Source organism: Manihot esculenta, chromosome 18, assembly GCF_001659605.2.
Source record: "Manihot esculenta cultivar AM560-2 chromosome 18, M.esculenta_v8, whole genome shotgun sequence".
NCBI classification, from domain to species: Eukaryota; Viridiplantae; Streptophyta; class Magnoliopsida; order Malpighiales; family Euphorbiaceae; genus Manihot; species Manihot esculenta.
Window position 1 is genome coordinate 9079663 of NC_035178.2, and position 18632 is coordinate 9098294.

The following is an 18632-nucleotide window of genomic DNA, read 5'->3' on the forward strand; positions in this document are numbered from 1 at the left end:
GTCAATTTAATTTAAAAAATATATGTGATTTGATTATAAATTAATCATTTATATTATTTAATATATAATTTAATTTATAACTGTAATATATTAAATAAATCATAAATTAAAATTTAAGTAATTTAATCGTAAAATATATAGAGTTAATAGTACGTGGTATATAAAATAAATGATAAGTTAGATGTCATAAATGAGATAGATCAAATTTTGATTTATGGATAAATTAATATAATGAATCGGTTTGATTTCATTCATCGATTTGATTTAGCTAATTGATTTAATTTGAATAAATAATTTAATTTGATTGATCGATATAAATTGAGAGAATAATTCAATTTGATTTATTGGTTTGATTTGATAATTTAAATAATTTTATGTAAATTTATATCTATAATTTTTTTAATTTAATATAAATAAAAACATTAATTATATAAAAATAATAATAAATATAAATTAATTACTATGTATATAAAAAAATAATAAATTTTTCTTAAAATTTATAATTTTTAAATATTAATTTAGAAAAATATTCATAAAGATAAAAAAGTAAATTTAACTTATAAAATTATATATATATTCCCGTTGACCCACATTAAATATAAATTTACTTGATTCCTCCAATTTTTTCTTTCTTAAAAAAGTAATTTTTCGATAAATATATTTTTGGAAAATAAATTTCCAAGAAGAGACCTAACGTATAAATGCAAATTAATGTAAAAAGGTATTGCCACGTTAGTATTTCACTATGGAATCTACGGTGGCTTAGTAACTTTAAACGAAAATATATCTTAGTCTCATAATTTTTTTTTCATTTTATTTTTTCATATATATTAAGAATTATAATTTTTATTAACTTTTTAATTATATTTATTTTAAATATTTTAAGTTTTATTAAATAATAAAAATATTTTAAAAATAAAACAAAATTTAATAGTGAAACAACCGGACCCGAACTGGTCCAAATAAATTTTAAACCCACTTTCCACTTGGTCCAAAATGATTAATCTAAATTATTTAGTAATTTTCGTGCTAGCTATTATATATAAATTTATTTTCTTCAAAGCTATTATATATAAATCCATTTTCTTCAAATCTTCTTATGTGGGACAGCGCCGCAATTCCGCCAACTGAATTCATTATAATCGCTAACCAGGACCAAATTCTTAGGTATTGTGATTCGCTAGTACCTCGGGCAACTCCACTTCGTCTCTCACGGATAACCCTTTCCTCGGAGGCCCACTAGCTCCGCATAATTTTTCTGACCTAGGATGGCTTTGATACCAATTGAAACAGCTGGATCCGAACTGGCCTAAATAATTTTTGAATTTACTTTCCACTTGGCCCAAAATGATTAATACAAATTATTTAATAATTTTCGTGCTAGCTATTATATATAAATCCATTTTCTTCACATTTCGATATGCGACGATCAGCGCCGCAATTCCACCAAGCAGGCAGCTTCCGTTACAAATAGGGAATGTATATATTATTATAATCTAAAAAAAATAAACAATAATTTTAGAATAATGAACAAAAAATTAAATAAAAATTATGGGACATAACGAGTAGTAAAACGAGGCCATTAATCCAAATAATTTAAACGTTTTATTTTAAATTTATATTTTAAACTTCCAATTTTGAATAATTAAATCAAATAATTACGATTTATCACGATTTTATTTTCATTCGCTTAGATTTTATCATTTTCATTATCCTTAAAATTACAAAAAAGCTGACAAATTTAATTTTTTTTATATATCAGTATCTTAGTTAAGATGTGACCACTAATGTTTTAGATATTTTAATAATTATTTTTGCAACTATTTAATATTTAAAAATTGAAATATAAATATAAAATTTAAAAAGATTTAGATGATTTTATTTAATAAATTAAAAAAAATTGAAATATAGATATGGATTCATAAAAATATTTGGATTATTTTATTTAATAAATAAAAGATATAAATAAAAAAATAATAAAAATTAAAGTAGAGTGATAGAATGCAATATCAGATCAAAATTAAATTATAATTTAATCAAAATATTTAAATTATTTAGATTAATTCGTCAAAAATGAAAATTTTCCAATTTAAACACTAATTTATTAAATTATACAATATATTTATCAACAAATGTGAAGATATTGCTAAGAGAAATACCACAAAAGATTAGTCTTTCTCCACCTCCATAAAATTGATAATAAATAAAAAAATGATTTCATATATTTTTAAATTATTTATAGATAAATAATTAATAAAAATAAGTCTAATTAAATTTCTGTATTTTCACTTAAGAACCAAATAAGTTCAATTTAAAATTTTGAATCAATTAAATTTTTATATTTATCAAATAAATTCTAACTTAATATAATATTATTTTTTAATAATAAAATATTATTTTTATAATTTAAAATATTAAAATTTAATATTTTAATTATCATAAAAAAATTTTAAAATATAATAAATAATTTTTAGAATTATAAAAATAAAATTTTATCATATAAAAATATTTTTATTATTAAAAAATAATATTATATTAAATAATTGTTTAATTGATTTAAGAGTTTAATTGGCTCAATATAAAAAAATTTTGAATTAATTTATTTGGTATTAAAATAAAAGTATAAAGATTTAATTGGATTTATATTTAATAATTAATTAAAAAAATAAAATTACCACTATGGACATACAGTTAATTACGATGACAACGTACGTTTTCCAACTCAAGAAGAAGAAGAAGAAGAAAAGGACGATGACGAGAAGAACTGTGATTCTATTCCGTTCGTAAAGCAAAAGCTCAAAAGCTTCAAAAGAAACCAAAATTATTACAGAACAGAAAACCAAAGAAACAGCAATTGTCCGAAGTCAAAGTCTTCCCTTTCACCAGATTCTTCTTCTTCTTCTTCTTCTTCATCATCATTCTCAAATGCTTTTTTGAAAACCCATCACTTAACAGTGCCTGAACCTGCAACTCAGTTCACCAATGGAATTCCCATCTCTAATTCTTCCTCTTTTAGTTTTCCTCTCCTTTCATTTCATCATTTCCTCAGCTCTAATTACGCTTGGTTCCTCCCTATCCGCTTCTAATCCAAACCAGACATGGCGTTCCCCCAACAGCACCTTTTTTCTGGGATTTCTCCAGGTGGGTTCCAGCTATGTTGCAGGCATCAACTACTTCGGTGGTGTGCCAATCTGGACTGCTGGTGGCCCTTCCGTTTCCGTTGATGTTGGTGGAGCCTTCCACTTCAGTTCTAACGGTACTCTCCAACTCGTCAATGGCTCCGGTGCTGTCGTCTGGGACTCCAATACTAGCCATCTCGGTGTGACCTCTGCCTCGCTGGATGATTCCGGCAATTTAGTACTCAGAAATGGCACTGGCTTTTCGGTTTGGTCTAGTTTTCAGAATCCTACAGATACCATTGTCCCCTATCAGAATTTCACGGTAAACCAAGTTCTTAAATCTGGTGTTTACTCGTTTCAGCTTCTTAAATCTGGAAATCTCATGCTGAGTTGGAACGATAGCATAAATTACTGGAATCAAGGTTTGAATTCATCCATAGATTCTAAGTTGACTTCGCCGGTCTTGGGATTACAGCCAATTGGGATTTTATCCATCTCCCATTTCACTTTAACGAGTGCACATATCGTGGCTTACAGTGACGATTATGCAGAAGGTAACGACATATTAAGGTTTCTGAAGTTGGACAGCGATGGAAATTTAAGGATTTATAGTTCTGCTTTAGGAAGTGGAAGAACAACTGTAAGATGGGCAGCTTTGACTGATCAGTGTCAAGTTTTTGGATATTGTGGGAACTTGGGGATTTGTAGTTACAATGATTCGAGTTCAAATCCAATTTGTGGATGCCCGTCAGAGAATTTTGAGCCGGTTGACGTGAATGATAGTAGAAAAGGATGTAAAAGAAAGGTGGAGATTGAAAATTGTCCTGGAAGTACAACTATGTTGGAGATGGTTCATGCCGAGTTCTTGACTTACCAGCCTGAGCTATCCTCTCAAGTTTTCTTTGTGGGAATATCAGCTTGCAGGCTGAATTGTCTTGTGAGTAGTTCTTGTGCTGCTTCGACATCTTTGTCTGATGGAAGTGGGTTGTGTTACTTGAAAATATCAGATTTTGTTAGTGGGTATCAGAATCCATCACTTCCTAGTACTTCCTATGTCAAGGTTTGTGGACCTGTCAAACCAAACCCTCCAGCTAATTTGCAAGTTGTCGGAAATGGCAAAAGTAGACTGCATGTATGGCTTGTTCTTGTTGTTGTTGTGATTACCTTTGCTGGTTTGGTTGCCGTAGAGGGTGGTGTTTGGTGGTGGTTTTGTAGAAATAGTCCCAAATTTAGCAGCTTGTCAGCTCAGTATGCACTTCTCGAGTATGCCTCTGGTGCACCAGTGCAGTTTTCACATAAGGACTTGAATCGAGCAACAAAAGGATTCAAGGAGAAGCTTGGAGCTGGAGGATTTGGAGCTGTTTATAAAGGCATTCTGGCTAATAAAACAGCAGTTGCAGTCAAGCGACTCGAGGGAATCGAGCAGGGCGAGAAACAGTTCAGGATGGAGGTTGCAACAATAAGCAGCACTCACCATTTGAATTTAGTGAGACTAATTGGGTTTTGCTCTGAGGGACGCCATAGGCTTTTGGTCTATGAGTTCATGAAAAATGGATCACTTGACAAGTTCCTTTTCACCACAGATGAGCAGCTGGGGAAGCTTCTGAACTGGGAGAATAGATTCAACATTGCCCTTGGTACTGCAAGAGGAATCACATATCTTCATGAGGAATGTCGAGATTGCATTGTTCATTGCGACATCAAGCCAGAAAACATTTTACTAGACGAGAATTACAATTCCAAGGTATCAGATTTTGGCCTGGCAAAGCTTGTAAATCCTAAAGATCACAGGTACAGAACTCTCAGAAGTGTAAGAGGGACAAGAGGATATTTAGCACCAGAGTGGCTTGCAAATCTTCCGATCACTTCGAAATCTGATGTTTACAGCTACGGCATGGTTTTGCTGGAGTTGGTGAGTGGAAGAAGGAATTTTGAGGTCTTTGCAGAAACAAATCAGAGACGATTCTCTCTGTGGGCTTATGAAGAGTTTGAGAAAGGCAATGTGCATGCCATTGTAGACAAAAGGCTTGTTGATCATGACGTGGACATGGAGCAATTAACAAGGGCGATTCAGGTGAGCTTTTGGTGTATTCAAGAGCAGCCATCTCAGAGGCCGATGATGGGAAAAGTGGTGCAAATGCTGGAAGGGATCATAGATATTGAGAAACCACCAGCTCCGAAGGCGATAATTATTGGCTCAGCTTGTGGCACAAGTATCAACACGAGCAGCAGTGACACTGCTTTTTCAACCTTTGCAGCTTCAGCTTCTGCTCCAGCTCCATCGTCATTTTCCTCATTTCAGACTACTGTAGTTTCGCCATTGCCTTGAACCCAGCTGAAAAACGTAGTCACATTTGCAATTTATCCTGAGAATCCTGTCGGCGGTGAACTTTTGCCGACGAAATACAATACATGATCATGATCATGATAATGATATAATCTTTGTAAAAAAATTTGTTCTTCTTGTTAAAGTGTAGTATAAAAATTTGTGTGAGATTGAGCTTTTTTCAGTTTACTACATAGAATTTGATCAGTTAAACTTAATCAACAGACGAAAATCATTCCAAATTATGTAATGGCCTTTAAATTCCCCAACGTCCCTTTTTTTCTTCTGGGTATGGATAATCTTGAAAGTGCAAACGAGATTTAACTTGTCTAAAGTTTTGTAATCTTTTACAGTTTTGAATATTAAATAAATTTGTTAGGGTTTGGTCTGACAAGAATTTTAAAAGTAGTTGCGAATTGAATTCAGGGAAATGGTTTATAAAAAAAATTAAGATATTTTGGTACAGCATGGATTGGATTTCGTGTTTTAAATGCAAAAAGGGGTGTCAGCTGGAGATTTCCATGTGATGAAGAAATGAAAATAAAATTTGAAGCCTGATAAATCAGGCAACAAAGACTCAACGTGAGGTAATCTCTGAATAAAAATTAGGCCACGTCCTTGGGTAGGCTGGGTGTAGGCCCTAGCATTTTTTGCCTCGTCATTTTGACTTGGTCTGTGAATAAAGATTAGGCCACGTCCGTGGTCTCTGTAGGGCTCTGCCATTTTTCTCCTTTTCATTTTGAAGTTTCAACTCAGACAATACGCGGCCCTCTTCACGTGACATTCACGTGGAATTTCATTAGTTGTTGTCGGGTGATAAATCCTACCTGCTCGCCTTTGTCGTTATAATTACGAGAGGTGTTTTGGATGGCTGCTCAGCTTCTAAAAACTCTTTCGTAAATTTTTGAAAAGACTGTTAAATAGTTATAAAAATTTTATTAATTATTTTTTTAATTATTTTTAATTTTAAAATTTTTTCTCTAGTTAATAATCAGTGAGATTTTATTTTTTTATTTAGATTATGTTTATTAATTATATAATTTTCATAATAAAATAAATTTCATCATATATAAATAAAATATTTATACCTATAAATGAACATAAATATTATAAAAATAATTATATTAATTATAATGCTTATTTATATTTTATATAATAAAAATACAGATATACATTAAAAAATATTATATTTTATTAATAATCATATTAAAACTTATATATATCATATAATATTTTTTTTCATTGTATAATTTTTATTTATTATTTTTAATTATTTTAAAATTATTTTTTTGCACTTAGTAATATATGAATGGAATATTATAACTCTATTTTATTTTATTTTATTTTTAAAATAATTTTTCATTAATTATTTTTTTAAATAAGTATTTAAAATATCTTTTAATATTTAATAAAATTTAATATTTTTAAAATGAGTATAATTAAAAAATTAATTAGTTTTTTATCAAAGTAAATACGTTATAATATATTTATTTGAATAACTAATAAAATTAATTATTTATTATTATAATAAATAATTATTAATTATTTTTACATAAAAAACCTTATAGTATGTAACAAAATATAAATAATAATTAAGTTAAATTAATTCAATGATATAAAACCTTTTAATATAATAATTTTATGAATTAATAATAGCAATAAAATTGTGATTATAAAATTATTATTTTTTTAAATTAAAAATTATAATAAAAATTTTGGTGCAAATTATGGTCACTGTTAAAATAATATTTAAAAATTAATTATTATATTAATTAAATACTAAATTTATTATATTTATATAAAAAAGTAATTCATACTATTTATTAATTTTTAAACATAATTATATTATTTCAACTAATTTATTTTAATATTAATGTTTATAATATTACATCAATTTATTTATTTTAATATTTAAATGTATTTATCTAAATTATCTAATATTTTAATACTATCATTGATTGAATTTAAATATATTCAAAATTTTCTAATATTTTAATTAACAATAAATTTTAATCTTTGAATTTTTATCAATTATTTTATATTTTAATATCATCTATTAATAAATTTAAAATTTATTATCAATTTTTTAATTTCATTTTTATAATTATATAATATATGAATAATAATATTAAAACAGTCCGGCCAAACTGATTTAAATAATTTTTAAATTTATTTTTCACGTATATTTTACCAAAATAGTTAATTCAAATTATTTAAAAATTTCATAATAGTTATTATATACAATTCTGATTTGCTGTATACTGTCGATGTGGGATGGAATCTACAAACAGGCTGATTTTTACTTTCTGCTGAATTTGCAACGTCATCATCGCAACCGACTAAATAAGGACCAGACCCTTGGATATTATGGTTTCGGTAATATTTTGGGCGGCTCCATCTCGTCTCACCTTCCACTTAACTCAAAATGATTAACTCAAGTTATTTAGTAGTTTTCTGATAACTATTATATACGATTTGGAATTACCGTAATCCGTCGATGTGGAACGAATTAAATTAGGACTGAATCTTTAGGTAGTGTGGTTCGCTAATACTTCGGACGGCTCCATCTCGTCTCAAACGGATAGTCCATTTATTGATTCACGGTGACTCTGATACTAATTGAATCAATCCGATCGAAACTGACCTAAACAATTTTTGGATTCACTTTTCACTTTATTCAAAATGAATTCAAATTATTTAATAATTTTATGATAACTATTATATATGATTTAAAATTATTGTAATCTGCCGATGTAATACAGATTAAGCAAGCAATTGATAGTAGAAATATATTTTAATATTTAATAATTTTATTTTTATAATTATATAATATTTAAATAATAATATGTCTTTAAATTTTAATCTTTAATATTTATATTTATCCTAAAATTTAAATTCGTTATTTAATTTAAATAATAAAATTATTATACATAACAATAATATTTAAATAAATTCGAAGCATTTTCCTCTTATTTTTTACATTTATATACAGTATAAATAATAATAATTATTATACATATTTTATGAAACTCTTAAATGTTCAGTTGCAATTTAGAATCAGCTGCTGTCCACAATAATTGTGTAACGGTTAGCCCATCACTTTTTTAAAAATATTATTTAAAAAATATTAAAAGATAATTTAAAATTATTTTTAAATATAATTTAGTTATAAATAATATGAAAATAATAAACCAATTTTTATTAATTAAACTATTTTTTAACAAATTAAAAATAGTAGTTTTTTCTAAAAAACACTTTCTTATCCAGGTTTTACTGTTTAGAAAAACTATTTTTTAAAAAAAAGATATATTAATTAAAAACATTAAAAATATCTTTGCGTTATGAAATTATATTTATTTTAATATATTAAATTACCTTTAATAAGAATTATATGAACCCATTTCAAAAAAAAAAAAATTATATGAACAAAAAAATCCACGTGTCTTTGTGCTGCATAAGTAGGACATGTAGGATATTATCCCTGAGATGGATTTAAATAATTTATATGGTTTGAATAGGCTTAAATTTTTTAAAATAATATTAATTTTAATTTTAATTTCGATTTTAAAACGACTGTTTTGCTTAAGAATTAAGAGGTATTGTGTTTAAATTAAATAATAATAATATAATAATTTATTTAATAAAATTAATTTATAAGTTTAAAATTCATTTAACTTTTAAATTATAAAATTTTTATTTTTAAAAGTAATAAAATCATATATAATTTTGTAAAATTTTATTTAAATTTTTTTTTTTTATAAAATCAACTATGCCAAATGGAGGGATTTAAATTAACCAATTTTATTTTTTAAAAAAATAATTTAAAAAATATTTTTCGTGAAAGAAATAACACTAAATCATTAGATACATTTTCTTATCAAAACAATTTTATTAGAAAATAGCTTGTAAATTAAAAAACCATAAAAGCAATACTCATTAAATAATTTTCTTTATTTCCTCCAAATTTTGATTATTCATATTTTATAAATTTCTATAAATACATATAATAAATACATGCTCACCCAACCGTCATGATATAAATAAGAGTAAAAGAAAATTATGAATGGAGTGACATTCGGTTCAAAATCGAGTCAAATTAAATAAAATAAAAATAAAAATTTTAATATTTATAAAACTTAAATTAAATTAGTTTTGATCAGTAACTAAATTAATCTGATTTGATCGATTTAAATTTTTAATAAATTTCTATTTTTACGCTTTATTTTTAATATTTTAAAATTTAATTAAAATATTTTAACGATTTAATCTCACTATATTATTGAAAATAATATATTATTATTATTAATCAGTTCGATTTGATTTTTTTTATTTTTTTCTGATCAAAATCGAACTGAATCGAAATAACCGAAAATTTTAAAATTAAAAATCGAATCGAACCGAAATGAATAAAAAAGAACTAAAATTTTTTCAACTTGAATCGAATACTGCTCGCCTTTAATTATAAATATAAAAATTTAATGTGATTCGATCGTAAAGTCTCCCTCCATGTGTAAAACAATATAAAATTTTTAGTTCTTGAATTTATTTTGATTCCAATAATAAAATTACATATATTTATAATATAAATTTATATAAATTCAATTTAGACAATAAATATCTACATATTATTGTAGATACGGCCAAATATTATCTTTTTAAGATTTTTATAATTTAGAAAAAAAAAAAAATAATAACTCATCTGAGTACTTTCATTTTCAATAAAATTAATTTCATATGATAACAAGTGGTAACCAATTTTCTTTTATTATTTATTATTATTATTATTATGTTTATGGTTTGGTGGACGTAATTAATTCATCCTTCTACCTTCTTACATATAAATTAAATATAATCATCTTCTTCTTTCTCCAAGTTCTTGACCTGCCAGCCTGAGCTACTCTCTCAGGTTCTCTTTGTGGGAATATCAGCATGTAGGTTGAATTGTATTGTAAGTAGTTCTTCTGCTGCTTCAACATCTTTCTTTCATGGAACACAACTCAGTTTTTTTCACTTGAAAACTTTTTTGTTTTCAAATTCAATCTCACTAATTTCAAAAACGCCCCAGCCTCTCCATCCTCAACTGTTCCTCAGCTTCTCTGAATCCCTTTTTCTGATATCTACATTGCTGCACCGGAGGCATACACTCAGCTTGGGACGATTTCTCCACCACCATCATGGCTATCGAAGCACAACGGGAAGAAGAACAAGAGTGTACTTTATTTTTATTATGGAGCATTTTATTTTTTAATGGATCGATACGATGTGAATAAAATAATATGAAATAAATGACGATATTTTTATATAGGCGACTGTACAGTTCAGACGATATTTTTTATATAGGCGACTGTGCAGTTCAAATTGACAAAGTCGTTGAAGCAACACAAGAATTACTCACAAGACAATTCAACCTACAAGCTGATATTCCCGCAAAGAAAACCTGAGAGGATAGCTCAGGCTGTTAAGTCAATAACTTGGAGTTATTTAGAAGGATGAATAAATGTTGATCTTTTTGTCTCCTTAGGATAAGGAGTCATATTAATATATTTTCGTTGTCTTATGCTTATTATTTGAGATCATATCTAAATGTCTGAAACTTATGTTGTCTGAATCCTATGTTATTCAAAACCTCTTATATCTGAATGTCTCAAACCTCTTACATTTAATCTCTAGACGTTCAAACCGTACCATGTCTAAATGGACATTTCTAAATTTTTGGTTATGGGTGACTAGTCCGGAAAGTTGGTTTTTGAATAAGATGTATCATCTTTGCACGTTTTGAATAACTATTATGATATTTAAATCATCAATCTTTGCACGTTTTGAATAACTATTTCGATATTTAAATCAATAGTATATATAACGAATAATTTAAAATAAAATAAAATAATATAATGACATAAATAAAACATATTTAAGAGTGTCTTTTTTATCTATTGTAAATGAATCTATATTGGATTAATATTTTTTATAAAATCCATCTTAATTTTAGAATTAAACTCGAAATCCTGAATGATTTAGGATATATAATTTGGCTCGAATTTTCTATCTCTTTAATATAAAGAGTCATATTAATATATTTTTGTTAACTTCATTTGTTTCATACCTCTCAATTTTCTTTTGTATAAATTACCTGTATTTCCAGTCTATTAACTTAAAACTAATTTATATTCGCACCCAATCAACCCATTAATAGGTAAATCGAATTTTCTTACCCTGAAAAAATGAATTAAATCGATTCATTTTTATTTTCTTCGATTAAAACCGTACTCAACTCCACTATCAACTAGGGGTGAGCAATATTCGGTTCAAACCGAAAAAACCGATCGAATCGAACTGATTTAAAAATTTAGTTCAGTTTTTTATACATTTCAGTTCGGTTCGGTTTTTAATTTCAGAAATTTTAGTTATTTCAGTTTGGTTCGGTTTTAATCAGAAAAAAATCGAAAAAACCGAACCGAACCGATTAATGATAATAATATGTTTTTTCAATAATATAGAGAAATTAAATCATATTAAAATTAAAATATTTTAATTAAATTTTAAAATATTAAAAATAAAGTGTAAAAAATAAAAAAAAATTATTAAAAATCAAAATGATCAAACCGAACCGAACCAAACCGAATCAGACCGGTTCGGTTCGATTCGATTTCTGACCAAAATCGATTCGGTTCGGTTTTCATAAAAATTAAAATTTTAATTTTCGATTTATTCAGTTCGATTCGGTTTTGAACCGAACCGACCAAATACTCACCCCTACTATCAACTCTACTATCCGAGAAGAAATAAGGCAGTGAAAAAAAAGTATACTATATTGACAGATTTATAGATTTTACTTATGGCAGAAAACTTGAAGTTCTTTAAAAAGGACGAGATATCTATATTAATTTCATCAATTTTCTTCATGTATTTTTATTAATTATTTTCTAATTTTTTCAAATGAATTAAAAAGAAAAGAAGGTTATTGATGGCGTTATTAATATTGGCGAAGCCAGCATTTAATTGTTGAGCTGGTGGTTGACCGTAAGGAAGAGGTTCGGCCGTTTGGGCAGGAGCAAAGACAGGACAGAGTCGAGTAGAACAAATCACAGTCCCAGACGCTTGGGCCGAGTCCAGTGCGGCCCTAATATAATTTTTATATTAAGAATATAAATTTCATTATTATGTATGTTTTAAAAAGATATAAATTGATTTTAAATTGAGATAAAAATATGAAATAAAAATATTATTTCGAGGCAGTAATAAAACCCATCACAAACTGCTGACTTTCGAAATGTCTGATTAATTGGAAATTTGAAATATTTACATTCACTCTTATTTATTATAATTTTAAAAAATAAAACTATTTGTAATTTAAGATGATGGAGAAATTAAACAATGGGAGAAAATGAGAGATTAGATTTTCAATTTTCAAGAAGTCATGAATGCATGATCTCTTCTAGATTTACCTAAACTATTCCAATAATGTTAAAAAGCAAAATCAATTTCAAGTTTCAGATTTCATCTAAACCATAATAATAAGGGAAATTTACTTTTTAGTCCCTGAGGTTTAACGTAATTAACACTTCTGTCCCTCTATTTTGGCGATCCAACACTTAAGTCCCTCACTTTCTCTTCCGTCCAAATTCGTAGTCCTTCCGTCCATTTAAACCGTTTGGTCAAAGAGTCAAAAGTGAGAGGTGATAATTTTTTCCAGAAATACCCTTCTCTTAATGTGAAATTCCTTTTTTTTTTTTTTTCTTTCATGCTTTCTCTCTCCAGTTGCAGAAGAAGAAGAAAAAGAAGAAGAAGAAGAAGAAGAAGAAGAAGAAGAAGAAGAAGAAGAAGAAGAAGAAGAAAGAAGAAGAAAGAAGAAGAAGAAGAAGAAGAAGAAGAAGAAGAAGAAGAAGAAAGAAGAAGAAGAAGTTGCTGTAGAAAGAGTAGGAAGAAGAAGAAGAAGAAGAAGAAGAAAAAGAAGAAGAAGAAGTTGCTGTAGAAAGAGTAGGAAGAAGAAAGAAGAAGAAGGAAGAAGAAAGAAGAAGAAGAAGAAGGAAGAAGAAAGAAGAAGAAGAAGAAGAAAGAAGAAGAAGAAGAAGAAGAAGTTGCAGAAAAAGGAGGAAGAAGAAGAAGAAGGAGGTTAATTTTGTCAATTCACGTGTCCCAAACGGCTAATTTGGACGGAAGGACTACGAAGTTGGACAGAAAAGAAAGTGAGGGACTTAAGTGTTGGGTCGCCAAAATAGAGGGACAGAAGTGTTAATTATGTTAAACCTCAGGGACTACAAAGTAATTTTCCCTAATAATAATAATAATAATAATAATACGGTTTCCATGAAGCAAGTAAGAGCAGATGAATTGAATTTATAAAAAATATAAATCAGAAAGGAATAAGGAAGAAAGAGAAAAATCAATATAATGGTTTATAGAGATTCAGCTATTTTAAATCTATGTCCTCTCTTCAACACACTCTTTGAGAGTTTAATTCTACAATTTTAAAAACCTCTTATAATTTTAGAGCAAAACTCTTATACTTTACAATTCTCTTTTTCTCACAAAAGCAATCATTTGCTCAAAATCACATTCACTACAATAAATTCAATCAATCTTAAAATTCAAACAAATTACAACTAAAGACAAGTTTTTAATAAATTAATGCTGTGACTTAAGGTTTTAAGAGAGAGAGAGTGAAAAAAGTTTTAATCTCAATAATTATATGCTTAAACTGTTGTTGTAACATTTTCAAATTAAAAACACATTATATTTATAGTTCTATCATAAATATGACCACTGGAGATGTATTAAATGCAAATAGAGCCGTTTGTTTACAGAAATAACTGTTATATCGTGCTCAGAAAAACTCAAGTTCGGCGCCTAAGATTAAAGTCCGACAGTCGAACCATTAAAGGTGAAGAACAACTTTCTTAAAAATAAATTTTCGGCAGTCTAAAGTCCATATTTAGTAGCCGAACATTTTGGATTTTTGCCTTTGTCATTTCTCTTTCAGAAGCTGAAAGTTTCATTTTAAGACTTTTTGTCAATTTAAGATTGGGTGATTTTTAATTTGTGAATTTGGGGTTGAAAGAAAAATATTCATGAATTTGGGGTTGGGGTGCGAGATGGCACTCGAAAAGATTGACGCCACTCTAAACGGCGCCACACATTATTATTATTATTATTTTTAAATTGTGGCCTGGCGTCACTTAGTGACGAGAGGTCGAGATTAGTTTTTATTATTATTTAATTATTAATATATTATAATAAAATATTTATATTATATTAATTTAATAATTAAATAATATTAATTATAAATTTATTTATTGTTTTTAAATATATATATATATATATATAAAAGTATTAAATTAAATAATTAATAAAAAATAAATAAATAAATAAATTAATTAATATAAATATTTAAAATTATAAAAATTAAATTTATTTTTTATTGCACTGTTATTTAGAATTATAAAATAATATTATGCAGTGATTTAAATAATTAATAAATAAACAAATAAATAAACTAATTAAAATGAATATTTAAAATTATAAAAATTAAATTTATTTTTTATTGGACTTTTATTTAAAATTATAGAATAATTATAGAATAAAATTATATTGTGATTAAATATTATATGTGATCACTTGATTCCTTATAATTTATAAAAATAATAAATTTAATTAATTTATTTTATAATTAAATTAATTAATTAATTTATTTCTTTTTGATAAATTATAAACAATTTAGTATTCTCATATAACATTTAACAACAAGATCATATAATAGTTTTAAATATTTTATATAAATTATTTATAATTTATTAAAAAATAAATAAATAAAATAATTAATTCAATTAAATAATTTTGTATAAATTTAATAGCAGAATAATATTATAATTTTAAATATTTTTATGTGTATTTCTTTATTATTAACTTTTATAGTATTTTTATATATTAAAAATATTTTTATAAAATATAATAACTATTTATAATTGATTTTAATACTTTGCAGAGTTATAAAATAACATTGTATACGAAATTATTGGTACTATTTAATTACAAAATAACTGTATTAATTTATTAAAATAATAAAAATTTTTATTATTGAATAAATATATACTATAAAAAATTTAATAAAGTGATCTTGTATAAAATAATATTATAATTGTAAATATTTTTTACGTGCAGTTTTTTATTATTAAACTCTTATATATTAAAAATATTTTTATAAAATATAATAAATATTTTTAATTTATTTTAGTACTTTGGAGAGTTATTAAATAATATTATCATGTGATTAAATGCGTATAAAATTACTCATATTATTTAATCACAATATTAATATATTAATTTATTAAAATAAAAAAATTTATCAATTTATATATTATATGATAAATTATTTTTATACATCTAATTACAATAATTATTTTTATACATCTAATTACAATAAAATTAAACTTTGAAATTATATAATATCAGTAATTTTTTATTTAAAATTTAATAATAAAATTTATTAAATATTACAATATTAAAATTATAAAAAAATTATTATTATAAAAATATAATATTTTTAAATTAATATAATATAAATATTTTATTATAATATATTAATAATTAAAAAATAAAAAAAAACTAAATCACGGTCTGACGAAATTTAAACGGCGTCTGACTATAATTTAAAAAATAAATAAATAAATAATGGTGCCGTTTAGAGTGGTACCTAGTGCGCCTGTTAAACAGGCGCCAAACAACCTTTTCAAGTGTCACCTGACATCCCAATCCAATCTATAAATATTTTTCTTTTAACTTTAAATCCACAAATTAAAAATTTTGCAATCCTAAATTGGCAAAAAGCCCACAATACTGATTGGTTGGCTTTGAAGAAGGATATAGGGGCTTTTTACCAATTTAGGGGTGAAAGGTTTTAAATTTATAAATTTAGGATTAGAGTACCATATGGTAGCCGAAAAATATGTTTGGTGCTTCTTTAACCGGCGCCATGATTTTTTTTTTTAAAAAAACAATTTATGGTTTGGCGCCACTTTAATTTAATTTTTTTATTTCTTTAATTATTAATATATTATAATAAAATATTTATATTATATTAATATAATATATTATTATAATAATATTATAATTAAATAATACTAGTTATAAATTTATTTATTATTATTAAATATATTTATAAGAGTATTAAATTAAATAATTAATAAAAAAATAGATAAATAAGTTGATTAATTAATATGAATATTTAAAATTAAATTATGTTGTGATTTAAATAATTAATAATAAATTAATATGGATATTTAAAATTATAAAAATTAAATTTATTTTTTATTTGCTGCTATTTAGAATTATAAAATAAAATTATGCTCTGATTTAAATAATAAATAAATAAATTAATATAAATATTTAAAATTATAAAAATTAAATTTATTTTTATTGAACTGTTATTTAAAATTATATAATAAAATTATATTGTGATTAAATGTTGTGTACAATTGCCTGATTGTTTATAATTTATCAAAAATAATATATTTTATTAATTTATTCTGCGATTAGATTAATTAATTAATTTACTTCTCTTTAATAACATTTAATAGTAAGATAATATAATAATTTTAAATATTTTATATGAATAGATTATAATTTATTAATGGGAAAATTACTTTTTAGTCCCCGAGGTTTAACGTAATTAACACTTCTGTCCCCCTATTTTGACGACCCAACACTTAAGTCCCTCACTTTCTCTTCCGTCCAAATTCGTAGTCCTTCTGTCCATTTAAACCGTTTGGTCAAAGAGTCAAAAGTGAGATGTGATGATTTTTTCCAAAAATACCCTTCTTTCAATGTAAAATTCCAGAAAAAGAAGAAGAAAAAGAAGAAGAAAAAGAAGAAGAAAAAGAAGAAGAAGAAGAAGAAGAAGAAGAAGTTGCTGGGTAGGAAGAAGAAGAAAAAGTTGCTGGGTAGAAAGAAGAAGAAGAAGAAGAAGGTAGGAAGAAGAAGAAAAAGTTGCTGGGTAGGAAGAAGAAGAAGAAGAAGAAGAAGAAGAAAGATTTGTTGGGTAGGAAGAAGAAGAAGAAGAAGAAGAAAAAGTTGCTGGGTAGGAAGAAGAAGAAGAAGAAGAAGTTGCTGGGGTAGGAAGAAGAAGAAGAAGAAGAAGAAGAAGAAGAAGAAGAAGAAGAAGAAGAAAGAAGAAGAAGAAGAAGAAGAAGAAAAAGTTGATGGGTAGGAAGAAGGAGAAGAAGAAGAAGAAGAAAGAAGAAAAAGAAGAAGAAGAAGAAGAAGAAGAAAAAGTTACTGGGTAGGAAGAAGAAGAAGAAGAAGAAGAAGAAGAAGAAGAAGAAGAAGAAGAAGAAGAAGAGGGTTAATTTTGTCAATTCACGTGTCCCAAACGGCTATATTTGACGGAAGGACTACGAATTTGGATGGAAGAGAAAGTGAGGGACTTAAGTGTTGGGTCGTCAAAATAGAGGGACAGAAGTGTTAATTACGTTAAACCTCGGGGACTAAAAAGTAATTTTCCCTTTATTAAAAAGAAAAAATAATTAAATTAAGTAATTAATTCAGTGAAACAATCTTGTATGGTTTAATAACAGAATAATATTATAATTTTAAATATTTTTGTGTGCAGTTGCTTTACTATTAATTTTTATAATATTATTATATATTAAAAATATTTTTATAAAATATAATAATTATTTATAATTAATTTTAATATTTTATAAAGTTATGTAATAATATTCAATGTGTAAAAAAAAATACTGGTATTATTTAATTACAGAATTATTGTACTAATTTATTAAACTAATAAAAAATTTTATCATTAGATAAATATATACGATATGATTGAATTATTTTTATATATCTAATTGGAACATAATATCAATTTTATGATTCTAAAATTATATAATATCAATAATTGTTTATTTAAATATTAATACTAAAATCTATTAAATATTATTATATTAAAATTATAAAAAATATAATATAAATAATATTTTTAAATTAATATAATATAAATATTTTATTATAATATATTAATAATTAAAAAAAAATTAAATCATTCCCTGGCGCCACTTATAGTGGCGCTAGGCCCTGGCACCGGTTAAACAGACGCCAAACATATTTTTCTGGCATTTCAACCCTAAATCCACAAATATCTTTCCACTAACTCTTAATTCATAAATTTAAAACCTCCCACCCCTAAATTGGTA

The 18632-nt window shown here is 25.5% G+C and overlaps 1 protein-coding gene across 1 annotated transcript; it reads left to right on the forward strand.

The window, feature by feature from the left end:
- The first annotated feature begins 2721 nt into the window (after nucleotides 1–2721).
- Nucleotides 2722–5638, forward strand: LOC110606007 (G-type lectin S-receptor-like serine/threonine-protein kinase At1g34300). The gene has a single exon (XM_021744716.2). It carries the CDS (start codon nucleotides 2983–2985, stop codon nucleotides 5446–5448), a length of 2466 nt encoding a protein of 821 aa, XP_021600408.1. The 5' UTR covers nucleotides 2722–2982; the 3' UTR covers nucleotides 5449–5638.
- Nucleotides 5639–18632: the final 12994 nt, after the last annotated feature.